This window comes from Tachyglossus aculeatus, chromosome 10 (assembly GCF_015852505.1).
Source record: "Tachyglossus aculeatus isolate mTacAcu1 chromosome 10, mTacAcu1.pri, whole genome shotgun sequence".
NCBI classification, from domain to species: domain Eukaryota; kingdom Metazoa; phylum Chordata; class Mammalia; order Monotremata; family Tachyglossidae; genus Tachyglossus; species Tachyglossus aculeatus.
Window position 1 is genome coordinate 6317556 of NC_052075.1, and position 27711 is coordinate 6345266.

The following is a 27711-nucleotide window of genomic DNA, read 5'->3' on the forward strand; positions in this document are numbered from 1 at the left end:
ATGACCTGGGTTCTCTCCCGATCTGCCACTTGTCTGCTGTGTGACCTTGGGTAAGTCACTTCACTTCTCTGGGCCTCAGTTACCTCATCTGTACATGGGACACGGACTATGTACAACCTGACTGAATATTTACCCCAATGCTTAGTACAGCACCTGGCTTATAGCAAGTGCTTAAATACCTTAAAAAAAAAACCCAAAAAACAAAACACCATTTGACCAATTGGTGCTCAATAAATGGCAGCAATCAACAGTGGGAGAGCAAACCTCCAAGCTAAGGTAATTGGAGGAGGTTTACATTGCAAGCTCTTTGTGGGGAAGGGAATACTTTCCCAACCACTTAGTAAAATGCCTTGTATCAAGTAGGTGTGGAAAAAATGCCATTTCTACTACCCTGCTCACCCAGTCAGTCGTATTTATTGGTTGCTTATTGTGTGCAGAGCACTGTACTAAGTGCTTGGGAGAGTACAATAGAACAATAAACAGACACATTCCCTGCCCACAGGAGCTTACAGTCTGGAGGGAGAGCTTACAGTCTAGATGGGGGCGGGTGGTGCTGGGGAGTTGCTATTGAATGCTACCTTCCAATGAGCATTATTTGGGCTTTGCTTCAAGATCAATTTAACATTTAGTCCTACCAGTAGACCTGCCCCTTCTCAGTTCACTCAGGAAAACAATATTTTACAGGAACATAAGCCATCTAGTTCAACATTCTGTCTCTGAAAGTGGTGACAAGATGCTTGGATGAACCATGTGATTGTTACCCTCTTGGTCATCCAAATGCCCATTCTCATGAGATTAGGTAAGGACCACCCAACATCCTTAACCTTTCCCCCTATATCCATTTCCTCCTAATCTCTCTAGAAATCTGTTATCTTCATCAATGGTATTTATTGAGCTCTTATTGTGTGCAAAGCACTGTGCCAAGCACTTGGGAGAGTACAATACAGAGTTGGTAGATAAGTTCCCTGCCCACAATGAGTTTACAGTCTAGAAGGGGAAGATACAATATAATCAGATCAGGCATGATAACAAATACTATAAGAATAATAATAATAATGGAAAGAGAACAGGCCTGGGAGTCGGATGACCTGGGCTTTAGTCCTGGCTCTACCATTTAACTGCTGTGTGACCTTGGGCAGGGGACTTAACTTCTTTGTGCCTCAGCTACCTCATCTGTAAAATGGGACTCAAATCCGTCTCCCACTGATAGACCGTGAGCTCCATGTGGGACAGGGACTGTGTCCAATCTGGTGATCTTGTAGCAACTCCAGTGCAGAATACGGTGCCTAGCACATAGTAACATGTACCATTAATCAAACAAAAAATATCTCGACTCTGCTGATATTTTCATCCTGGACAATTACCTATCATCATTAAGAGCTAAAGAGCTAAAGAAATACAGGAAGAGAAACTAAAATAGCTTCCCCAGTTCAGGAATTTCTCAAAACAAAATGGTTTATTTCATTCTGGGAAACCATAAAAATTTAGAGAATTCTCTTACTAAGCCTGAAAGCACAGACAGCTTAATTCCAAATCATGGGGCAGTGGGCAAATGAGGCCTTAAGGGACACGAATTTCTTCAGTGCTAAACAAAACAAAAGCTCCGTTCAAATGGACAAAAGAACTGGTTAAACACATACCCCAATTTAGCACTGGATTAGAAGTCTTGTACCTTCTTAACGGCAGGCAAGGACTCGGGACAGCCGCTTAGGAGCCTTGAGCCGGAAATCTGGTGGTCACAACCCAACTCATTCAGAGAGCAGTCCTCTTGCTAGCCAGAAGCATTCAGTATAGTTCCTGGCACATAGTAAGCGCTTAACAAATACCACTGTTATTATTATTATTATAAACAGGAGCCCAGAAAAAGATGGTGAGTCTGTCCACAGGCAAGCCCACACCAGGCTGACGGGTTTTCTCTAAGCAAAATCAAACTCCTCAAATCCATCACATTTTATTCCTCCAAGAAAGCTCTTAAAAGGGGAGATGGGGACACGGGCACCGAAGAGGGAAGAGCAATGCAGTTAACAGCCAGAGATAATAAGAATAATCAATAATAGTAATAATCATGGTATTTGTTAAGCGCTTACTATGTGCCAAGCACTGTTCTAAGCGCTGGAATAGATACAAGGTGATCAGGTGAGCCACCCGGGGCTCACAGTCTTAATCCCCATTTTACAGATGAGGAAACTGAAGCACAGAGAAGCCAAGTGACTTGTCCAAAGTCACACAGCACACGTGGTAGAGCCGGGATTAGAGCACATGACCCTCTGACTCTCAAGCCCGTGCTCTATCCGCTATGAAAACAATACCAAACTCCATCAGTTTCTTAGGCAGTTAGCTATGGGCATACAGCTTCTGTGATCTGAGGGGGGAAATGAAACAGAATGCATGTACATTAACTGGCCAAAAATCTTCTTTCTACAGAAAACTGTTCTCATATATCATGAAAATGAGAATTTGTAATTCCAGAAGGTTTTTAGTTTATGTGTTTCCTGAATCAGTTTGACTTGTTACCCCTGATTATTTCCACCCATTTTAAAGCAATGGGAAGAACACGAATCATTATTCCGCACATCTAGTCTATTTTGGTTGTAATTTGTCTTGGCTCAAGACATTTGGACATTTATTAATACAAAATGCTAAGTAATGAGAGTCGTCAATCGAGAGTCGAATCTGATAAGAATTCAGAGAAAAAGGTTACCATTTTATCTTTAGCACAGTGGAATGCACTCAACAGAGAACAAAATGAATTATTGCATCAGCATTTCCCCTCATTACAATTGGCCTTGGTTGAGTGTCCCTATCAGCCCTGTTTTAAGGAGTAAAAATTCAAAGATTCTAAGAATAAATAGCCTGGAAACTCCTTATGCTGAAAAGTTTTTTGAAAACAAATTTTGGCCCCATTTTCCAATTATGAGTGCAGGGCATAACTACTGACATTGAACTTTCCCCAAGTGGTTTGACATGAATGTGTAAATGCAGAAAGATAATGCCAACAACATATTTCTTGATTCTAAAGCCCCTGCAATCAACAGAAAATTGATTTACATTGTTCTTCAACTTAAAAAATTTCTCCTTAGCACAATCCTTAGCGAGGCCCGGGCTCTTTCCACTAGGTCACACTGCTTCTCTATTCCAGTTCACTACCAAAAATTGCTTTCTTCATTCATTAAATTTTACTTATTGAGCATTTACTGTGGGCAGAGCACTGTACTAAGCACTTGGGAGGGTACAGTACAATAATAGACACATTCCCCGCCTGTAATGAGCTTAGTCTAGTTTACGGTCTTTGTAAGGCCGATTTACAAACATGCTCTTGCTATCAAGTGGAAATTCTTGACCATAGGCTTTAAGCCACTCAACTCTTTCCCCCTCCTACTTATCCTCTCTCTACTGCTGAGAAGCAGTGTGGTTCAGTGGAAAGAGCCCGGGCTTGGGAGTCAGAGGTCATGGGTTCGAATCCCGGCTTCACCACTTGTCAGCGGTGTGACCTTGGGTATGCCACTTAACTTCTCTGTGCCCGTTACCTCATCTGTAAAATGGGGATTAAGACTGTGAATCTCACGTGGGACAACCTGATCCCCAGGGCTTAGAACAGTGCTTTCATCATCAGTCGTATTTACTGAGTGCTTACTGTGTGCAGAGCACTGTACTAAGCGCTTGGGAAGTATAAGTTGGCAACATATAGAGACAGTCCCTACCCAACAGTGGGCTCACAGTCTAAAAGACTGTGCTTTGCACATTGTAAGTGCTTAAATACCATCATTATTATTATAATCACTCTCATTCCACCCCAGCTTGTACACTTCACTCCTCTCAAGTCAGCGGTTGACCCTCCTGGAACTCCCTCACTATCTTCAGAGCCCTTCATTTATTCATGCATTCAATCGTAATGCTGAGCACTTACGGTGTGCAGAGCACTGTACTAAGTGCTTGGGAGAGTACAATACAACGATAAGCAGACACATTACCTGCTCACAATAAGCTTACAGTCTAGAGTAGGGGGAGGCAGACGTGAATACAAATAAATAAAATGACAGAGATGTACATAAGCGCTGTGGGGCTGGGGCAAAGAAAAGCAAAGGAGTCAGGGTGGCACAGGAGTGGGAGATGAGGAAAGGTGGGGCACAGTCTGGGAAGGCCTCTTGGAGGAGATGTGATTGTCTGTTGCCAAATCGTACTTTCTAAGGTGCTTAGTGCAGTGCTCTGCGCACAGTAAGCGCTCAACAAATATGATTGAATGAATGAAGAAGGCTTTAAAGGGGGGAGAGTAATTGTCTGAAGTGACTTCAAAAGTCACATCTCTTCCAGGAAGCAGTCCCTGATTTATCTCATCTCCACACCACTATCGCATTTGGATAATCACCTCCTGCCCCAGAAGCACTCCTGTACACATCTTAAAACTCTGTTGCTTCCTGCTCTCTGTAATTTATTTTAAGAGTCTGACTCCATCATTTATTTCTATTGTTTTCTTCCAAGCACCTAGTACTTTGATCTGCATAGCTTTGTAAAAAGCATAAAAATGATTTATTGGCTTTGTTACTCCCATAAATATGCATTTTGCATTGAAGTGACATGACTCAACGAGGTATTTGCATAATATTTTGTGATACCCAGAAACAGCATCAGGTGAAGTATGATCTATTGCTCCAGAGAGTTCTGCAGTGGGGAGTACACATAAATACCAATTGAATTGAGGGGGAAAAGTTTTGGGTTTTTTTGATAGAAGGCTCATCAAATCAAATAATGTTAGCGACGGGGGACGAGGTTTTAAGACCAAGAGAGACAAGTCCAATAATTAGATGAGGAAATATCGCAAACTCTATCATGAAGAATCAAAACCCTGAAAAGTTCTCCAGAATATCATCTGTGTGACAGTTTAGGAGGGGATGGCTATTGAATATTGCAGAGGGAAAGGGGTGGAAATCATTCTTTCACTAGGCTTGGGGTTCTCAGCCCTATCCTATTTGCAGATTTCTTCCACTAATCCCCCGACACATGCCGATCAAAAGAGGAGAGGAGCACTGGCAAAATCTTTATAGAAAAAAAAGTAGGGAAGTAGCATGGCCTAATGGATAGAGCTGGAGCTTGGAAGTCCAAGGACCTGGGTTCTAATCCCAGGTTGGCCACTTGCCTGCTATGTGACCCTGGGCAGGTCACTTCACTTCTCTGTGCCTCAGTTACCTCATCTGTTAAATGAAAGATAAAAATTAAAATAGGGTATTAAAAATACCTGTCCTTCCTCCCTCAGACTGTGAGCCTTATATGGGACAGGGCCTGTATCTAATCTGCTTGGAGTGTATCAGTCCCAGTGCTTTGTGCACAGTAAGCACTTAGCATCACATTATTAGTTTTTAATTACTGTGAAACACACCATTTAATAATAATAATAATAATGATGGCATTTATTAAGCGCTTACTATGTGCAAAGCACTGTTCCAAGCGCTGGGGAGGTTACAAGGTGATCAGGTTGTCCCACGGGGAGGCTCACAGTCTTCATCTCCATTTGGCAGATGAGGTAACGGAGGCACAGAGAATAATAATAATAATAATGATGGCATTTATTAAGCGATTACTATGTGCAAAGCACTGTTCCAAGCGCTGGGGAGGTTACAAGGTGATCAGGTTGTCCCACGGAGGGCTCACAGCCTTCATCTCCATTTGACAGATGAGGTAACGGAGGCACAGAGAAGTTAAGTGACTTGCCCGAAGTCACACAGCTGATAACCGGTGGGGCTGGGATTTGAACCCATGACCTCTGACTCCAAAGCCCGGGCTCTTTCCACTGAGCCACGCTGCTTTCTGTATCTCATCTGAAAATCGGGATTAAGATGGTGAGCCCTATGTGGGACGGGGATTGCGTCCAACCCAGTTAGCTTGTATCATCTACCCCAGTGATGAGCGCAGTGCCTGGCACGTAGCAAGTGTTTAACAAGAAACACAGTTATTACTATTATTAATTGGATTTTCCCCAGAGCTTACTGCAGTGCCTAACACATCGTAAGCGCTTAACAAATTCTATTAAAAAACAAAAACACCCTGCCAGGGTCACGGGAGGGGGTGTCATTGGTCCATTTAATGTGTGCCCTGCAGATTTCTTTTGACTCACAGACAATTGGTGGGCTCCAGTGATAATAATAATAATAGTATTTAAGGTTCTGAAAAGTAGAAAGCTTAGTCTCACATTTTCTCCAAGGATCTGCTGGCCTTTACCTATACTTCTTTACTTGAGCTGCTTCTTTTCACTTCTTGACCAGTGTTTTCTAGTGGCACAATATTTTTACTCCATTGCTTTCTTCCCCTCCCAGAAGTCAGTCAACTCTTGCTTCATTCCAGCTACAACTTCCTTTCTCTCTTCCACTCTTCTCTCCTTTCCTTCTTTCCCAGCACCCTCAACAACACCCTCTCACTCTGCTGAGCATGAACACTAGGAAGTAGGCAGAATTAAATGATTTTCAAGGAGGTAGTGACAAAGGGGAACACCAGCTCTACCCCTTTATTCAGCGCTGAGTACAGTGCCAGGCACATAGTAAGCGCTTAAACACCACAATGGATATTATTTACTAGATTTCAAGGTGACGATACAAGCAAGTTCATCTGCAGCGCTGCGCTCTGGAACCAGCCCACAGAAAGTGCATTACAATTGCAAGGGCATTACAACTGTGTTAATAACAATAATTGGGGTCTTTTTTAAGCACCACATGCTGAGCATTGTACTAAGCACTGGGATACATATAAGGTCAACACAGTCCCTGCCCACCTGGGCTCAAAGCCTAAGTAGGAGGAAGAATAGGCACTGAATCCCTGTTTAACAGATGAAGAAACTGAGGCCCAGAGAAGTTACGTGGATTGCTTCTAGACTGTGAGAGTGTTGCTAGGTAGGGACCGTCTCTATATGTTACTGACTTGTACTTCCCAAACACTTAGTACAGTGCTCTGCACAAAGTAAGCATTCAATACGATTGATTGAATGAATGAATGCTTCAATAATAATAATAATAATAATAATAGCATTTATTAAGCGCTTACTATATGTCAAGCACTGTTCTAAGCGCTGGGGAGGTTACAGGGTGATCTGGTTGTCCCACAAGGGGGCTCACAGTCTTAATCCCCATTTTACAGATGAGGTAACTGAGGCCCAGAGAAGTTAAGTGACTTGCCCAAAGTCACACAGCTGTCAAGTGGTGAAGCCGGGATTTGAACCCACAACCTCTGACTCCAAAGTCCGGGCTCTTTCCACTGAGTCACTCTGCTTCTCTGTAACAGATAAGTGGCAGAGCCAGGATTAGAGCCCAGGTCTCCGGACACCCAGGCCCGTGCTCTTTTCATTAGACAACTTTGCTTTTCTACTGAATTCTTAATGTGCCCTTTCAAAGGATTGTAACCACCTTGTTATGATTTGCAAGTTTTTCAGACTTCCGTGCTATTTGCCCTGGGTTGGCACTGTCACCGCAATCCCTCACCTTTACCTAATTTTTCTAAATGCCATACTTCCAAATGAAGAATGAAAAAAGTGCTCTACCTTTCTATCCTAAGCGGGCTATTTGTTTTAGTAAAATAAATTAAATCACAGGGAAATAGTCACAAGACACAACCGTTCAAAAACCCATATAATTTTCACTTCAATATCCAACATTGTTCATGCATGTTTAAATGATAAAGTTTTAACATATAGACCTGAATATTTGATTAAATTACATTAAATACGTTCAGTTAATTTAGAGACAAAACGTGGATGACATGGAGTCTAGCTCTCATTTCTTGCATAGACAAACTTCTAATAATACGGTCTAACATGCTAAATACAACACTAGCAGGTATGCAAACTAGGCATTAGATGAGTGTTTTAAAAACATGAGTTCAGAATGTGCCGACTCCTACCGGGGAAGCGTAAATGACATTAAATTTAAACACATGCACATACATAGACAAAATTCAGAACAGGAACATACAAGAGTGCAAAATGTTGCAGAGCAGAATGAATGTCACGGAGTTTGCAGAGCTAAAAAGTATCCTTGGCACTGGGGGCTAGCAGTCATGCAAGTCAATTCTGTCGTACACTCCCAAGCACTTAGTACAGTGCTCTGCACACAGTTAAGTGCTCAATAAATATCGACTGAATTTGCTTTTTATCTAAATAGACCCCCGACATCCACAGGAGTGGAAACGCCTGGTCCACTATTGTAGACCCAGGAAGGATTCTCTTACGGCATTTAAAGATAGAAACTTTGCTGCTTCTGTAGAAACAGAATTGCACTTGAATCTTGATGTCCAAACAACATTTTGAAAAGGAAGTTCAAGCATGTCACTGTGGCTCCTTCTCAGCCACTTGCATAAAAATGCTCGGAACTGCTTATCGATCCCCAGCAATTTGGTGCTACTGAACTTGTTTTTATTCTTCATTCGCTTTCAGCGGAGACCCAGTGCCTGGGTCAACTACCATCTTCAATCTGTAAACATTGAGGACGCGTCACCCTTAAAATAAAGTGATCTTGCACCCCGGCACCATCCTACCCGCTGACCGGTTCTGTTCCGGCCCGGTTGCGTTTTTCAGCGGTGCTAACAAAATTTCATGTTAGCCACTGACATTAGGAGGATTGGCTAACAACACTTTTGGTGACAATATGGCAGTATAGAGCTCAGCAGCTGGTGTAGACAGAGCATCTCTGCTCGGAGTTTGGTTCCGACTGCTCCGCTGACATCGATTTTCCAGGTGTTTGAAGAGTACGGTTCACTTAACGAGGACAAGGGATGCCTAAAAATGCTATCGGTCAATCGGACGGACTTGCTGAGGTCAGACTTCCCAGAGCAGGCGTTGGCTAATGATTTTTTGACTCCAAAGGCATTCTTCTCGTTTGTGTCGAGAGAGGCCTCATTAATGTCAGCTTGGCACCGCATGGAGCTCTGTTGTGTGGATTCAGACCAGAATGGATTCTTTAGTTCAGTTAATATCTTAAGCTACGGAACTTTGGCTTTCTTAAAATCAACATGGGTTGCTTGATTGTCGGTTTGTCAGCAAACAGTGCTGCTTCGCTTTCTGTGGTGGGAAATCTGTTCTGGTAGATCAAAGGGTATTCCTTCTGAAACTATTAAAAAAAAAAGATTAGGAGTTAGCTATCTTCCACACTGACTATCTGGGATTCTGACAACACAGCCCAGATCCTCTAACCTGTAAACTCTTGGCCAGGGAATGTGTCTACCAACTCTGTTGTACTGTACTTGCCCAAACGCCTAGTACAATGCTGTGCACACGGGAAGTTCTCAATAGTTCGGCAGAAGCCTTCTATTCCAGAGAAGGCTTCTTCCTTCCATAGCAAGGAAAGGCTCGCTTCCCAGAACTCTGGAGTGACCTGTGATTTTTATTTAATTATTGGTATTTAAGTGCTTACTATGTGTCAAACACTTGTTCTAAGTGCTGGGGAAGGTACGAGTTAATTTGGTGGGACATAGTCCCTGTTCTGCATGACCTCTCAGTCTAAGTAGGAGGGAGAACAGGTATCCAATTCATTCAATCGTATTTATTGAGCACTTATGTACAGAGCACTGTACTAAGTGCTTTGGAGAGGACAATACAACAACAGACACTACTTCCTACCCACAACAAGCTCACAATCTAGAGGGGGAGACAGACATTAAAATGCACCAAGAAATAAATTACAGATCTAGACATATATGCTGTGGGGCTGGGAGGGAGGATGAAAGAATGGAGCAAGTCAGGGTGACGCAGAAGGGAGGGGAGGAGGGCTTAGTCAGGGAAGGCTTCGTGGAGGAGATGTGCCTTCGATAAGGCTTTGAAGTGGGGGAGAGCAATTATCTGATGTAACTTGTAACAGGGCATAAGGTAGGTGGTAGATTTATCTCTGAATCCATCCCATCACGTCCAGAAAGAGAGAGGCATTAGTAACTTCACAGTTTCCAAGATCAGCGTGCATTTCTGTCTGTCATTCCAAAACTGAGTTTCCCCAATTAGTTCAGGGTCTGTCATTTAGTGGAGGTCTATCCTTCACCTCACGATGACCTTTTTAAAATGCCCGGCGTTCTACGATTAAATCATACTGTCCTGATGATTTGCCAACTAAAATAAAGTTGCACCAATGGCCCGGATTTCCTTCTCTTACCTGTTTTAGTCTCTTCTTTTTGTCTTTTAGAGGCAAGCTTTTGTCCTTAATAATATTCTCCAACAGTTCAGCGACTGCGGCTTGAGAGGTAGAGATTTTTTGCTCATCAAACTCCCGAGCACTTATCTGCTTGCAGTACGAGTAGGTTGGCAAAGCAGCAATCAATTCTTCACCAGGATACTGAATCTAAAATGAACAAAATAAAATATTGTGATGCCGTAATTCCTATTTTTAGTATACTGTCCTAGCATGGGAAAAGTGTGTTTGTTAGAGTGCAAATCAATGTATAGGCAGAGAATATTGAAAAAACTACAGGGCACGTTAGATTCATTCATTCAATCATATTTATTGAGAGCTTACTGTGTGCAGAACACTTTACTAAGCACTTGGGACGTACAAGTCGGCAACATATAGAGACGGTCCCTACCCAACAACGGGCTCACAGTCTAGGGGACGGACTCACAGTTAGATCTTTTAAAATGGTCAAAAAACAAATTTGCTTTAAAGACAGCAAAGTCTAGAGCAAAGACTATAGAAAGATATAGAGAGGCAGCGTGGCTTAATGAAAAGAATATAGATATGGAAGTCAGAGGACCTGAGTTCTAATCCAACATCCACTATTTGCCTGCGGTATGACCTTGGGCAAGTCACTATAAGGTAACAGGCACAGAAAAAGTACTTGAAAAATTGGGATTAAATCTTCCTCCCTCCAATTTAGACTGTGAGCCCCATTTGGGACAGGGTCTGTGTCCAACCTAATTATCTTGTACCCATCCTTTTGCTTATTTCAGTGCCTGGCACATAGTAAGTGGTTAACAAGTACCATTAAACACAATACAACATGATCACAGACGAGGAAGCCCTGTGGAAACAATAAGTGGTATTTGTTAAGCGCTTACTATGTGCCAGGCACTGTACTAAGCATTGGGGTGGATACAAGCAAATCGAATTGGACACAGTCCCTGTCCCACTTGGGGCTCACAGTCCCAATTCCCATTTTCTAGAGGAGGTAACAGAGGCCCAGAGAAGTGAAGTGACTTGCCCAAGGTCACACAGCAGACAAGTGGCAGAGCTGGGATTAGAACCCAGGACCTTCTGACTCGCATGCCCAGGCTCTATCCACTAAGCCATGTTGCTTTTCATTATTCAAAGTATTAATAGTCCACTGAAGGTAGAGATCCCATGCTCTAAGTGTAAAAATAAAAACTTTAAACTAAAAAAGTTACATCCAGAAAGAAGAGATGCTTCAACCATTTTTAAAATCAATCAGTCGTATTTATTGAGCACTTACTGTGTGCAGAGCACTGTACTCAACACTTGGAAGAGTACAATGTAACAGAGTTGGTAGAAACGTTCCCGGCCCACAGTGAGTTTACAGTTAATCCCTACCTGGCCTTTTTTTAGGTAGTCCAGGTGAGTCTCCACAGCAGCTTGCAAATAGGATGGTACTTTCAAGATTTCCTCATGGTGGTCCATCAGAAAAGAAACTAAGCGGGTGGCAAGGAGTTCATCAAGATCTACTTCTTCAGCACAGCAGAGCACACATCGAGAAAAAGTCTGGATCATCTGGAAATGGAGCGCAAAATGTCAGATCGTACCATCGCACATAAATATCAAAGCTCCAGAAGTCATCTAGCCATGCCCCTCGTGCTTGGTCTGGAATCAAGGAGTCCTTTTTCAGGAAGTCGGAGAGGGCCATCGAAAGATGAAACATAAGTAAGTTTCAATGTTTCATAAGCCAGCTGTTTGTTACTTTGGGAAAGATCAGGTTCCATTAATAATCACTGACACAATAAGACCACCATGCCTGGCACAGGGGAAGGAGATGCCCCATCCCTTCTCGCCCCCCTCCCCCTGTGCCCCCAACTATCAGAACTGTAGGGATTGTAGCATTTAGCTGGGTCAAATACTGTGTCTCAGATCCTCCCCTCTCCTACCTTCCCAGTTCCTCCTTCCTTCAGGGCACTTTCCGAATTGACTCAACAAGGAGGTGGAAGGGCAAAAATGAGGATCATGGAACAGAAGTTTTCAGGAGGAAGTTTGGGGCTGGTCAAGAAAGCTCCAGGGGAAGGGTGAGTGTGGGATGGGAGCCAGTGGTGAGAAGAAAAGCAGTGTGGTCTAGTGGATAGAATATGGGCCTGGGAATCAGAGGGATCTGGGTTCTAATCCCAGCTCCACCACGTGTCTGCTGGGGGACCTAGGGCAAGTCATGTCATTTCTCTGGGCCTCAGATACTTACCTGTAGAACAGGTGAGGGAAATGGACTGTATCCAACCTGATTAGCTTATATCTGCCCTGGTACTTAGAACAGTAACCGGCACATAGTAAGTGCTTAAAAAAAAAAAAGGGGGCGGGGGGGGGGGGGTTGGCCTAGATCTAGCATGGCTTTGGGCCACTGGAAGCCCTTGGAGCATAGTACTGAAAAACACTGATCTAGTGGCAGTGCAACACTGTCACAGTGCGTAGAATCTTAGAAACTAACATGGGATTAGGACTCTTTAAAATGCTTTCTTTAGTTTGAAAGCTGCAAAAGATTTGAAACATATAATTTGAAGAATATGTCAGATTGGGTGAGACAAATTAATTTAGAGCTTAGAACAGTGTTCGACCCTTAGGAAGTGCTTAAATACCATTTTAAAAAATTGATTAAACTGGGGGAGGGCTGTACCTAAGAAACGATGGGGGCACAGAAGTGGGATTTGACCCTAAGAGCAGCATGACATACAGAGAAGTAAGTATGGTGTAGTGGATAGAGCAGGGCCCTGGCGGTCAAGAAGATCATGGGTTCTAATCCTGGCTCCGCCACTTGTCTACTGTGTGACCCCCGGGCAAGTCACTTCACTTCTCTGAGCCTCAGTTACCTCATCTGTAAAATGGGGATTGAGACTGTGAGCCCCATGTGGGACAGGGACTGTGTTCAACCTGATCTGCTGTTTCCACCCAGCAATTAATACAGTGTCTGGTACAGAGATAAGCGCTTAACAAATGCCATAATTATTATCTACACTGAAACACATTTCTCATATCTAAAGAAGCTGATGTTTTCCTCAGTTTCACTCTGCAGCTGGAAAAACCTGTCAGGTCATTGTTGCTTTGTTGAAGATACGCTACAGATGGAAGCAGCAAATTCAGATGTCCTATTGTTAAATATCCTTTAAGAGCCAGAGCCACACAGTAGTCTAGGTTTTGCTAGAGAACCACTTACCAAAGATCGTGTTCCCATTGCGTCATGAAGTCGTGGCATGTCAACGTTTTGGCTCATACGAGAAATCATTCGCATTAGAAGTTGAAGCTTTCTACGATTTGGTGGAGGCAGTAACAAGCAGCAGATTTGGAGTGCGTCGATGGCCACCCTCTCCAAATGAGGCTGCAGCAAACCTATCATCAGAACGGGCATAGATTTTTAAAAAGCAAGCAGTGACGGCACAAGTCATTCATCTCGCCGCATGTACTTAAAGATTTTGCTTAGGGCCTGCAGAAAAAAAGGATTTTTACAGTGAACGTTTACAATATTGTGGATCTGAATTTGCATGAGGCAAGTGTAAGGTAACACGCTAACATCAGCAAGAATTGTTCCAAGAGTTTAATCCCTCAGTTTACCCTCCAAGATCTGTGCCAGATCGTTCATGTGTCCGGCAGATTATTGCCCCTGTCCTCTCGCCCCAATGTCACCTTGGAAAGCCCTGAGAAAATCATAGCTTGCTTCATATTGAAAATTCCACTCCAGGAAAAAACAAGTTTACGATTTCAGCAAGAGGAGAACCTCCCTACTATTGGCTAACAATGTGGGGGCCCAAAGACCTTGATATGAGGAAGAGAGATGGTTCAGAGAATATAAACTCCCACCAAAAGGCAGGCACTTCAGGGCAGCTAAGGAACAGAGAAAATCAGCGTAGCCTAGTAGTTAGAGCCCGGCCCTGAGAGTCAGAAGGACTTGGGTTCTAATCCGGGATCCTCCACTTGTCTGCTGTGTGACCTTGGGCAAGTCACTTCACTGTGCCTCAGTTACCGCATCTGTAAAATGGGGATTGGGATCCGCATGTGGGGCATGGACTGTGTCCAACCTGATTACTTTGTATCTAACCCAGTGCTTAAAACAATGCCTAGCATGTAATGAGCTTAACAAATACCATTAAACAAGCCAAAAACAAAGCAGACCAAGAATTACAAATCCATACCAGATTGGAGCTACCATTCCCAGGCAGCAGCTATCAACTAGGGACACATCTGGGCATTCCATGCCTTGCTTTCCCCCATCCCCAGTCCCGTGGAAAAAAAAAAAAAAAGAGTAAAATAAAGCCTATCCACATATCCAGAACCTGATGGTTCTCGTGTTTCATGCAACATTTGCAAATTGCCTTTATGTTTAAAAGGAGGCATGGTACTAAAGCAATTAAAAAAGAGGAGGCTTCTAAAGTCTTTCAAATAAAGATGAATTTGACTATGCAAACCCGGTCCCTCTGCAAATTTAATTACCTCCTAAAAAAACCTGCAAGATTTTGGGTCAGTGACTAGGTGCTTAATACTAAAGAAAACTGATACAGTAAAGAGAACCAAAGTTCTCAATTTTGGCTATTAAAGACTAGTACTTAAAAAAATATGAGACCAGAAGAAGGTAGATGCACTTACCTAGACTAAACTATTGTACTCTCCCAAGTGCTTTACAGTGCTCTGCACATAGTAGGTGCGTTGTTATCGATACTGAATATTATGCAAAAAGTTAAGTTGCTTGAACAAGTTAAAAAAGCATGGGTAGTCAACAAGACAGTTTGAGAAGTTTGAAAGAAAACTTCGGAAGAGGTAAGGGGAGAAAGAAAAAGAGACGGAGTTAGTTAACACTGAAAGTTAACATTCCATGCATTGGATAGCATCAGTCTTACTTTGCGAGCCAGTCAACATAGAAGCTGGAGGAGGACAGCTCCCTGAAAGTTCTAGAGTACTTTTGCAGATTCTTTTATGGACTGTGATACGGGAATCTTCGGTGTCAGTTTCAGTTACTGGGGACACACTTGTGGTTCTTCCAAGGTGACCTACAGAGTTTGGTAGTACAGTAATCTCAGCAACTGGTGTATTGATGTGACAGCGTTTTCTGACATTACTGCTTAAGAGCAAACTCTGAGACCTGCAAAGTTGCTTGGATTTGCATTTCCCTTCACACAACTCCTCTTGATTCTGGACAGTCAAAGCGGAGGTTCTCTTAAAACCAAGACTGGGTGGCTTTGGGCTAATCCTCCTCACATCATGATTTAAGCCAGATCCGCCTGTTGTTTCGGAATCTGGGAGGTCCGCATCATTTTGCCGGACTGTTTCGCCAAGATCGGGCCGAGGGAGGACGTCAGAGACTTCACTCATGCCTAACTTTGGAGAATCGGCAATTCCTTCCAAGGAGTAGCATCTTGGCCTAAAATGGGATGGTTGAGTCTGTTCATTCCTTAAACTCGCAAGATTCTGACAGCTTCCTCCTATTATCTTGTTAGCACTGGCTCTTCTGGGTCTTGAGTTGAATTGCCGCAATTTCCTAGCACAACTTTTGGGCTGTCTGTCATGGATTTGAAGAGTTTCAGGTAAACCTGATTCTTTGTTTTTATCTTGGCGAAGCAGGCTTAAGAGAAGGCATTCCGTGGATTTGAAAGAATTCATATTGTTTAAGTGAAGGGATTTTGAAGACTGTGGATCATGGGTTTCATGCTTTCCACTGGATCTCTGTGGAACTGTGTAGCCACAGACAACTAGCAGAAAATGAGACAAAAATTAAGATGCAAGTGGTGGGACAATGCAAAAACCAAAAAACCAACATCACCAACAACAAAAGAGACAAAACCCTGCAGAACAGGAGAGATAAAAATCAGGCATCATAGTTAACATTGTTAGTGATGAATAAAAGCAGATGCTCAAAACAAATTCCTTAAGAGCCATGCAACATACTCAGGCAACATTTAAGCATGAACTTGCAGGACAAAGGGAGAGCTTTTTCCATGAGAAACGATCATTTGCCTTTCAGAAATCATTAGGCTGCACAAACAGGCACGATTCCTGTTTTAATGCCTCCGTTCTGAAAACTAGAACCTCCAGCATCTGTTTGTGTGTGCTGTAGTCTATAAATTTCGGTGGCTACTCTGACAGCGGGTGAACTTTTCACATTATTCAACCCTTACTTCATATACTTTACCTCTAGATTTAAGTATGTCCAGTGCCGAAGAAATGAAATTTTTAAAGTAACTCATACATACCCAATATATTCACAAAAAGTTCATAGTATTCAAAGGTAAGTAGGGGTTCAGGAAGATCTAAAAAATAATCAGCAATGGTTCTGAATACATCTCGTTCAAATCCAACATAAGTAGGCTGGCTCATGTCATTTCTTGGCCCTAAGAGGTGAGGAGAAAAAAAGGACACAGGAGACATTTTAATTTTAATTTTTACTCTTCTTCAAAGCTACACAACTATCTAGAAGGGTGGCTGCATTATCTTAGTGAAGTGGTTATGACGTTCGCCTCAACACGTGAAATATATTTGAAGCAGCATGCTGTAGCGGATAGAGCACGGGCCTGGGAATCAGAAAGTCATGGGTTCCAAGTATATGAAATAAATAACTCACCTCCCCTTCACCCAATTTTCAATATTTCCTCTCATTTAATCTTCGGTGGACCCAAAAACAAACTGGGCCGTATCCCCTCCTTAAAGTTCCTTCATTTCATTGAAAACACTCAGAGAGGCAGCTATCCAGTGACAATCAATCAGTGGTATTTATTGAACGCTTACTATGTGCAAAGTACTGTACTAAGCACTTGGGAGAGTACAATTCAGAGTTGGCAGACACATTCCCTGTTCACAATGAGTTTACGCTCTAGAGGAACGACAGTGTGAAACAACTCCAGTTCCTTTCAATCTGGGCAGGGAATGTGCCTGTATATTGTTATACTGTACTCCCTCAAGCACTTAGTACAGTGCTTTGCACACAGTAAGCACTCAATACAACTGAATGAATGAATTTCCCATATAATAAAAACAGAACACATTTCACCCCCCCCCCAAAAAAAAAACCCTGAGAAAAATTTGAGCCTAGATAAAACAAATTGCTAGAGTGCAGTCACCAAAACTGGACTTAAAATAAGATTTGTTTAGTGCAGGATAGAAAGAATTAGTCCCTGACTGTAGCTTGTCATACTTCTGTTGATATACCCCAGCATATTTATTATTACTTTAGAGTTTTTAAAAAACAGCAGTAATAAATTGCTGTCTACTGTTCCGTTAGTTTTCTACTTGACTGTGGGACACCAGAGAGGAGAGCCAGCTTTGTAGGAGAAACAGCAAGGTTTAGTGAAAAGAGCACGGGCTTGGGAGTTGGAGGTCATGGGTTCTAATCCCAGCTCCACTGCTTATCAGCTGTGTGACTTTGGGCAAGTCACTTCACTTCTCTGGGCCTCAGTTGCCTCATCTGTAAAATGGGGATTAAAACTGTGAGCCCCCCGTGGGACAACCTGATTCCCCTGTATCTACTCCAGTGCTTAGAACAGTGCTTGGTACATAGTACTTAACGAATACCATTATTATTATTATTATTATTATTATTATTATTATTTCTGCCCACTCAGGACTGTAGGCTTAGAGGTCCTGTCTACCAACTCCATTGTACTCTCCCACGTGCTTAATACAGTGCTCTGCACACAATACCACTGATTCATTGATTGAAGTCAAGCTGACTTTTAAACTTTTCTTCACTGTTTATACGACCACATTCACAATGTCATTTCTATATAACTTACAATTCGCAAGGCACTTCATTGCAGACAATACCCAGTGAGGAAGATCATCTGCACAATTAAAAAAAAAAAGGTGATTAATACATGTACACTTGGCACCCGATCACTTCATCATCATCATCAATCGTATTTATTGAGCGCTTACTGTGTGCAGAGCACTGTACTAAGCGCTTGGGAAGTACAAGTTGGCAACCTATAGAGACAGTCCCTACCCAACAGTGGGCTCACAGTCTAAAAGGGGGAGACATTTGAAACAGATGCCACAAATATTGTAATCATTGTATTGTAATTTCTCTTCTCTGACTCCCTCCCAACCCCACCACGTCCTTTTTTCTTACCCATTTCTGCACCCTTTTCCCGCTTAACGCTATCCTCGGAAGCATCCTTTGAAAACGTGGCCTAGAAAATTGAAACTTTGTCCAACTGACTTCCACTTTCTCCTTTCCCAACCTGTCTTTGCTTCCACCTGTTTGGGGGCATCTCCGTCGAGGTGGTAGTATGGGGAAAGTCCTCACTAATTGAGCAGAGACAGGCTACACAAGTCCCATTTACATTAGGACCACTCCCATTATGAGCCTCTAAAGTCATTCGTTCATTCATTCGTATTTATTGTGCGCTTACTGTGTGCAAAGCACTGTACTAAGTGCTTGGGAAGTACAAGTTGGCAACATAAAGAGACGGTCCCTACCCAACAACGGGCTCACAGTCTAGAAGGGGGAGACAGACAACAAAACAAAGCATGTGGACAGGTGTCAAGTCATCAGAATAAACAGAAGTAAAGCTAGATGCACATCATTAACAAAAATAGAATAGTAAATATGTACAAGTAAAATAAATAGAGTAATAAATCTGTAGATCATAGGAATTCAACCACCTTTGAAACTGGAATATCTCTCTCTCTCTCTCTCTCTCTCTCTCTCTCTCACACACACACACACACACACTTTAATTTACAGAAGAGCAGCAAGAGTTCCAATATCGCCTTTAACAAATTCACTGGAAAAATAGACTGAGTAAAACGGAACATGTATACTCACTTTTGCCATAGTGCTTGTTTTCCTTTACATGGTTTGGCTAGAAAATGATTAGGGAATGTCCTTCTGACAATGCAAGTTGCATAATTGAAGAAAGCTCTTATGCACAGAAGATTACTACTGTGCTAGTTTTCTGTAATGTGAGGTTTGGTAAGAATGCAATGCACAAACTGGACTCACATTCATTAAGAACACAATTAAGACATTAAAACTACATAGCAATTACAGGAAAAGGTGGATTAAATACAGATGAGCAACTCATTTTACTAAGTCAAAATATATTTTGCTAATATAATGCGGTGTGTTATGTAATACAAGTCCTGAAAGCTTTGGTCCACACAAAGGAAAAGTAAATGTATATCTGTTAAAAGCCATAAACACATGACCATTTCACCAATGGAAATGAGTGAGCCAATATTTTGGGGTTGAAGCATTTATTTATAATCCAGCCACTTGCTATTAAATTTGTTTTGAGTAATGATTCAAACTGACTGCTTAAACTATGATCCCCATGTGGTACAGGGATTGCGTCCAACCCAATTATCTTGTATCTACCCTAGGGCTTAGTACAGTGTTTGGCTCATAGAAAGTGCTTATTAAACACCATTAAAAAAAAAAGGGGGATGGAAGCCTGAAGTCTATAATGAACACTATAAGCAAGAAACATGAGGCAACGAAGCATATTGGATAGAGCATATGGGCATGGGAGTCAGAAGATCATGGGTTCTAATCTACGCTCTGCCACTTGTCTGCTGTGTGACCTTAGGCAAGTCGCTTCACTTCTCTGTGCCTCAGTTACCTCATCTGTAAAACGGGGATCGAAACTGTGAGCCCCACGTAGGACAGGGACTGTCCAATTTGATTTCCTTGTATCCACCCCAGCGCTCAGTACAGTGCCTGGCACATAATAATCATTATTATTATTAATAACAAACAGCCACTAATCTGCACGTCTGGAATGAATAAGAGCTGGCACAAGAGCACAGACTGAAGCTCCTTGTGGGCAGGGATTGTGACTACCAATTCTGCTGCACTTTCCAAGCACTTAGTACAAGGCCCCGCACACAGTAAGTGCTCAATAAATATGCCTGATAAATTGATTTTCCTGATTGCTCGCAAAGGCTCATGGAAATCTGCTGCCCTTTGCTAATAATAACTGGGACGTTTATTAAGCACTATGTGCCAAGCACTGCTCATTCGTTCATTCAATTGTATTTATTGAGCGTTTACTGTGTGCAGGGCACTGTACTAAGCGCTTGGAAGGTACAAGCATTGGAGGAGATACAAGATAATCAGGTTGGACATAGTCCCTGTCCCACATGGGGCTCAAAGCAGACAAGTGGCAGAGTCAGCATTAGAACCCAGGTCTTCCTGATTCCCAGGCCCGTGCCCTTTCCACTCGACTGTGAGCCCACTGTTGGGTAGGGACTGTCTCTATATGTTGCCAACTTGTACTTCCCAAGCGCTTAGTACAGTGCTCTGTACACAGTAAGCGCTCAATAAATACAATTGATGATGATAGACCGTGCTGCTTGGTAAGCTGGAGTCGGGGGGAGGAAGACAACTCCTAAAATCTTTGCACTGTGATGGCTGAAGCCCCATAAGAAACTTGGCTAGCATCATGCTAACACTGAAGAGACTTGGGCCAGATGTCTAAAGGGGCAGGGAGAAATATGCTTTTTTCCCCTCCCCTGCTTCTTTCTGAAAGCCCACAAACAAACACTGACCTGATTTGTTCTGCAGCACGACGACTCCGTGTTTACTTGTACTGGACATGTTATACATTATATGTTGAGGTATTACTTGACTTGGGTCCAAGACTTCTTCTAAAGATGGTATACCTAAAATGGTTTGTAAGCTAAAGGGAGAAAGAGAGGAACATTATTTTTCAGAAGATTTGAGAGATGTAGAATAGAGACTGTATTTAGGTTCTTTCCAATAATCCAATTTTTAGTGGGAAAGAGCTAAAGCCTTCTTATTTGCTTTTAGGTACGCATAACTCTTAAGATGCCATTTCAAACCTTATAAGCAAGAGACAGAATAGGGCATGAAGGAAAAGCAGAATTCTAACAATATTAGCTGTTCTATTGGGTAGCAAAAGACCTTTTTGACAATGAGGGTCAAATCCAAAGTCTTAAGAACCAATAAGCACCCCTGTTGTCACTGATCCTCTTTGAGTGTTGATAGCAACCTGAAATTGAGGACTTGGAGTATAATTGGACATGGACTTACTGTATCAGAATAATATGTCTCCAAATTTCTTCAACATCTGCTTGACTTATTTCCCTTCTATCTATTGGGTTTTCCTTATTCTCTTCTGTTTCACATTTCATGCTTTCTCGATATTCCTAAAATGAATATATGAACATCACTGAATCAGACTTGATTCTAATCAAGAGGAAACCAAATTTCTCACCCATGATTAGTTAACAAAACAGAATCCTAAATAAAGATCCTATTTGACAGTACGTATCTGAAAGGAGTAGGACCTGGGGCAACGTGAACTTAATAATGATGGTATTTGTTAAGCGCTTAAACGTGCCAGGCACTGTACTAAGCGCTGGGGAGGATACAAGCAAATCGAGTTGGACACGGTTCCTGTCCCATTGGGGCTCACAGTCTCAATCCCCATTTTACAGGTGAGGTAATTGAGGCACAGAGAAGAGAGGTGACTTGCCCAAGGTCACACAGCAGCAGACAAGTGGCAGAGTCCGGGTGAGAACCCAGGACCTTCTGACTCCCAGGTTTGTGCTCCATCATTCATTCAATCGTATTTATTGAGTGCTTACTGTGTGCAGAGCACTGTACTAAGCGCCTGGGAAGTACAAGTCGGCAACAGATAGAGACGGTCCCTACCCGACAACGGGCTCACAGTCTAGAAGGGGGAGACAGACAACAGAGCATGGAGACAGGTGTCAAAACCGTCAGAATAAATAGAATTATAGCTATATGCACATCATTAGCAAAATAAATAGAGTAGTAAACATGTACAAGTAAAATAAGTAGAGTAATAAATCTGTACAGATGTATACAAGTGCTGTGGGGAGGGGAAGGAGGTAGGGCGGGGGGGCGACGGGGAGGCGGAGAGGAAAAAGGGGGCTCAGTTTGGGAAGGCCTCCTGGAGGAGGTGAGCTCTCAGTAGGGCATGCTTCTTCTAGCTGTTGGCTGGGACTCTGAGCCCAGGTGCCCCCAGAAGTCCGGGAGAGAGCTTGACCTCCTGGGGTGCCAGCATAGGACACATATCTTGCCTCCTCAGTTGTGAGGGGGACGGGAGGCTAGCGGCTCCAGCTCAGCCCGGAGAGGAAGACGGGAGCCCCATTAACGCCCCGGCCACGAGTCCTGTTTGCTGGCCGAGGGACCGTCACCATCTCGGCTTCACCGCTGGTCCCGAGGGTGGGTCAAGTTAGAGCTGCGGCTCTTCTTCCTGCCCAATAAGTTGTGTGGGGGTGAAGTTAAGGGTGGCCCCTCCACTGGCTGAGTCTCTGGGGGCAGCATGGCCTAGAGGAAAGAGCTCGGGCCTGGGCGTCGGACCACCTGGGTTCTAAACCTAGCTCTGCCACACGCCGGCTGGTTGATCTTGGGCAAGTCACTTGACTTCTCTGGACCTCAGTTACCTCCTCTGTCAAATGGGGATTAAATCCTACTCCCTGTCACTTAGACTGTGAGCCCCATGTGGGACAGGGATTGGGTCCACCCTGATCAACTTGTATCCACCTGTGTTTAGAACAGTGCAAGACACACAGTAAGTGTTTATTACAGTAATAACTGTCTATGCACCATGGACTCTCTCCTTCTGGCTCCCACTTTCCTAGCCCCTCCTTCTCACCCAAATCCTCCCCTGGAATTGGTTGTGCTTCGGTTGATAGCACCAGGTAAGTGATTGATAGTCCATACAAACTGAAGAGTGAGTGGTCTTTCTGTTCTAGAAGCTCCAGAGCCTTTCCCCCTTATCCATGTGATCTCCCTGCTGGAAAAGTCCCAGTGACATCTATTAAAAAGAATTAGACCAAAACTTAAGCTTGGACAACACTCACTTTAAACCCCTGGGGGCAAACAGCTAGGAAAAAAAACACACTCTGGAGACCTGTATTCCTCATATCATGCCTTTCAGAAAGGAAAAAGAACCAACAAAAGAAACCCAAGCTATCAACTTTTATCAAGGGTATTGCCAAGCACATAAGAGTACTTCAGTTATTAAACAAATAAGGTACTACCTGAGATGCACGCAATTCATGCTTTCTAGGAGTTCGCCGGGAGAAATTTCGCAGCTTAAAAAGACTTTCCTTTTCTTTAGCAATACTCTCGGTGCTGTTTTTTCTCAGTTCTGTATGATGCCGTGGAATAGTTTTAAGTGGAGAGGTTGTGGGAAATCTGTTCAATAATAATAATAATAATAATGGCATTTATTAAGCACTTACTATGTGCAAAGCACTGTTCTAAGTGCTGGGGAGGTTACAGTGTGATCAGGTTGTCCCACGGGGGGCTCACAGTCTTCATCCCCATTTTACAGATGAGGTTTGTTCGGAACATTTAAAAGGGATTTCTAGCTCGATTGTAAACATACCAAGAACATCAATTTTAAGTAACATGGCGTTCAAGGAGGCAAGTAAATTTTATTCTGCCCAATGGTCCTGTTGGGGAAATGAGAGCAGGGAACTGTAAGCAAGTAAAATAAAATTATTTTTACCGCTGCAAACAGTTGCTATCTCAGGGAAATATCTGCAACCAAAGGGTCATGTGTGTATATGTATATTATAGCACATATATGCTATTATCCTTTAACAATTCAGTCGTGCAGTTAAGTGTACAGTACCTGAAGAGTTGACTGTTGTCCTCGAGATTTTCAGATCCCCATCTACCTTTGATGTCTTCGATTACGTGATTCTTGAGAAACTTACGTAGCAGCTGAATAGTTTGCTGCCTTGTAACTTCTTGGCCGAAATTGCTATTATTCCTTAACAGTTCGCAGAGCCAATCCACTGCTTCGCAGGCAGTAAAACAGTTGCCGTGCCGTTTGAAATGTTGCCTGTGTTTCCTTAGAGGCATACCTGCCCGGAAGTGGGTGGTAACTTCATTCCACTGGAAAAGGGGAAAGGGGAGGAGGAAGAGGAAGAAACGGGGTGGGGGAGAGTCACAAGGTTTGTTAAACCATAATGATGATGATGATGATGGCATTTGTTAAGCGCTTACTATGTGCAAAGCACTGTTCTAAGCGCTGGGGAGGTAACAAGGTGATCAGGTTGTCCCACAGGGGGCTCACAGTCTTAATTCCCATTTTACAGATGAGGTAACTGAGGTACAGAGAAGTTAAGTGACTTGCCCAAAGTCACACAGCTGACAATCGGCGGAGCCGGGATTTGAACCCATGACCTCTGACTCCAAAGCCCATGCTCTTTCCACTGAGCCACGCTGCTTCTCAAGAAGAGTAGCTCGTAATTTGGAAATGTGTTGCTTGCTAAGGTACTTTTCAGAACTACTCATTTTCAAATCCCTCTTTAAAACCTTCTAGACTGTGAGCCTGGTGTTCGGTAGGGACTGTCTCTATATGTTATGTTGCCGAATTGTACTTTCCAAGCATTTAGTACAGTGCTCCGCACACAGTAAGCAAATAAATACGGTTGAATGAATGAATAAAACATCATTAAATGTCATGACTAGCTTTTCCTGCAACACGAGTCTGTTCTAATGGAACACGACCCACAGATTGTTACAATAATAATAATTACACAATAATAAATAATTAATAATAATAATTTTGGTCTTTGTTAAGCGCTTACTATGTGCCAACCACTGTCCTAAGCACTGAGGGAGATACAAGGTACTCAGGTTGTCCCACATGGGGCTCACAGTCTTAATCGCCATTTTCCAGATGAGGTCACTGAGGAACAGAGAAGTTAAGTGACTTGACCAAAGTCACACAGCTGACAATTGGCATCTCAGCTTTAAGACACAAGGTGCATACCTGACAGTACTTCCACCACTAGAAAAAAGAAAAGTGGTTGCAACTGGAGTTCTGCTTGGACCAAATCTTAAGCATCAAAAAAGCACAGCAGAGGGGAAAGGGATGGGATTTGGGGGCCAGAAGGCACGAGGTAAATGGTGTAGGGGGGAAGTCGGGGGGGAAAGGCGACATCCATCCTCCTTCAAATCCACTGGACCACACCTGTCCCCACCTTCCAGGCCCTTCAAATGTCACTTCTTATAGGAGACAATAATAATAATGATGATATTTGTTAAGCACTTACTATGTGCCAGCCACTGCTTTAAGTGCCGGGGTAGATACAAGATAATCAAGATTCAAAACACAGTTCCTGCCCTGCACAGGGCTCACAGTCTTAATCTTAGAGAAGCATTGTGGCTCAGTGGAAAGAGCCCGGGCTTTGGAGTCAGAGGTCACGGGTTCAAATCCCAGCTCCGCCAATTGTCAGCTGTGTGACTTTGGGCAAGTCATTCACTTCTCTGTGCCTCAGTTTCCTCATCTATAAAATGGGGATTAAGAATGTGAGCACCACGTGGGACAACCTGATCACCTTGTCTCCCCACAGCGCTTAGAACAGTGTTTTGCACATAGTAAGCACTTAATAAATACCATTATTATTGGGAAAGTCCAATAGAGCAATAACCAGTGACAGTCCCTGCCCACAACAAGCTCACAGTCTAGTTGGGGGGCAGGCATTCATTCAATCATATTTATTGAGTGCCTACTGTGTGCAGAGCACTGTACTAAGCGCTTGGGAAGTCCAAGTCAGCAACATATAGAGACGGTCCCTACCCAACTATGGGCTCACAGTCTAGAAGGGGGAGACAGAGAACAAACATATCTATCCTATTTATTTTATTTTGTTAGTATGTTTGGTTTTGTTCTCTGTCTCCCCCTTTTAGACTGTGAGCCCACTGTTGGGTAGGGACTGTCTCTATATGTTGCCAATTTGTACTTCCCAAGCGCTTAGTACAGTGCTCTGCACATAGTAAGCGCTCAATAAATACGATTGATGATGATGATGACATTAACAAAATAAAATAAATAGAATAGATATGTACAAGTAAAATAAAGTAATAAATATGTACAAACATATATATACATATATATATATATATATATATATATATATATATATATATATATACAGGATGAAGACTGTGAGCCCCACGAGGGACAACCTGATCACCCTGTAACCTTCACAGTGCTTAGAACAGGGCTTTGCAATCAATCAAGCGCTTGGGAAGTACAAGTTGGCAACATCTAGAGATGGTCCCTACCCAACAGTGGGCTCACAGTCTAGAAGGGGGAGACGGACAACAAAACCAAACATATTAACAAAATAAAATAAATAGAATAGATAGGTACAAGTAAAATAAAGTAATAAATATGTACAAACATATATACAGATATATACATATATAGGATGAAGACTGTGAGCCCCATGAGGGACAACCTGATCACCTTGTAACCTTCCCAGTGCTTAGAACAGGGCTTTGCAATCAATCAAGCGCTTGGGAAGTCCAAGTTGGCAACATCTAGAGACGGTCCCTACCCAACAGCGGGCTCACAGTCTAGAAGGGGGAGACAGAGAACAAAACCAAACATATTAACAAAATAAAATAAATAGAATAGATAGGTACAAGTAAAATAAAGTAATAAATATGTACAAGTATATATACATATATATATATCAGATATATATATACATATATCTATATCTATATCTATATCTATATCTATATATATACACACACAGGATGAAGACTGTGAGCCCCACGAGGGACAACCTGATCACCTTGTAACCTTCCCAGAGACAGAGAACAAAACCAAACATATATATATATATATATACATTATATAATATATATACATATATATGTATAATATGTACAAACATATACATATATATATCAGATATATATATATATATATACATATATCTATATCTATCTATCTATATATATATATATATATACACACACAGGATGAAGACTGTGAGCCCCACGAGGGACAACCTGATCACCTTGTAACCTTCCCAGAGACAGAGAACAAAACCAAACATATATATATATACACATTATATAATATATATATACATACATATACATATATATAACATATATATACACACACACAGGATGAAGACTGTGAGCCCCACGAGGGACAACCTGATCACCTTGTAACCTTCCCAGAGACAGAGAACAAAACCGAACATATTAACAAAATAAAATAAATACAATAGATATGTACAAGTAAAATAGAGTAATAAATATGTACAAACATATATACAGGTATATATATATATAGGATGAAGACTGTGAGCCCCACGAGGGACAACCTGATCACCTTGTAACCTTCCCAGTGCTTAGAACAGTGCTTTGCACATAGTAAGCGCTTAATAAATGCCATTATTATTATAGGAAGTGCTCAGTAAATACGATTGAATGACTAGAAGGGGGAGACAGCCAAAAAAAACACGTGGGCGGGTGGAAGTCAGCGCCCCTTTTCCCGTCCCGGGCCCCGCTTACCAGCTTGGTGGCCCGGTAGGGCCCGGGAGCCACCCCCGGGGTGGCCATAGTCCGGGGTCAGAGGTCAGGGGTCAGAGGTCACGGCCGGCCGGGGTGGCTCCGCGCCCCCCATGGCCGAAGCGGGGCCGACGCTCGCGCCGCCGATTTGAATCCGCAGCGGCGCCTCCGCTGATTGGCCGGGACGGCGGGGCACGTGACGCCGCGCCACCAATGGCCGCGGACAGCGCGCGGCCGTTCCAGGGAGTCACCGCCCCCCCCCCCGCCCACGGCCGTCCCCTCAGGGGC

General features: G+C 42.9%; 1 protein-coding gene across 1 annotated transcript; it reads right to left on the reverse strand.

The window, feature by feature from the left end:
• Positions 1 to 7682: 7682 nt before the first annotated feature.
• DEPDC1 (DEP domain containing 1) lies at positions 7683 to 27474 on the reverse strand. Its single transcript, XM_038752796.1, has 13 exons — positions 27427 to 27474; positions 24878 to 24895; positions 23729 to 23994; positions 23130 to 23286; positions 21148 to 21263; positions 20643 to 20773; positions 17885 to 17932; positions 16349 to 16486; positions 14999 to 15847; positions 13324 to 13496; positions 11508 to 11684; positions 10119 to 10304; positions 7683 to 9086 (listed from the first exon to the last, which is right to left on the reverse strand). The coding sequence occupies exons 1-13, from the start codon at positions 27472 to 27474 to the stop codon at positions 8946 to 8948; spliced, it is 2448 nt and encodes an 815-aa protein (XP_038608724.1). The 3' UTR covers positions 7683 to 8945.
• Positions 27475 to 27711: the final 237 nt, after the last annotated feature.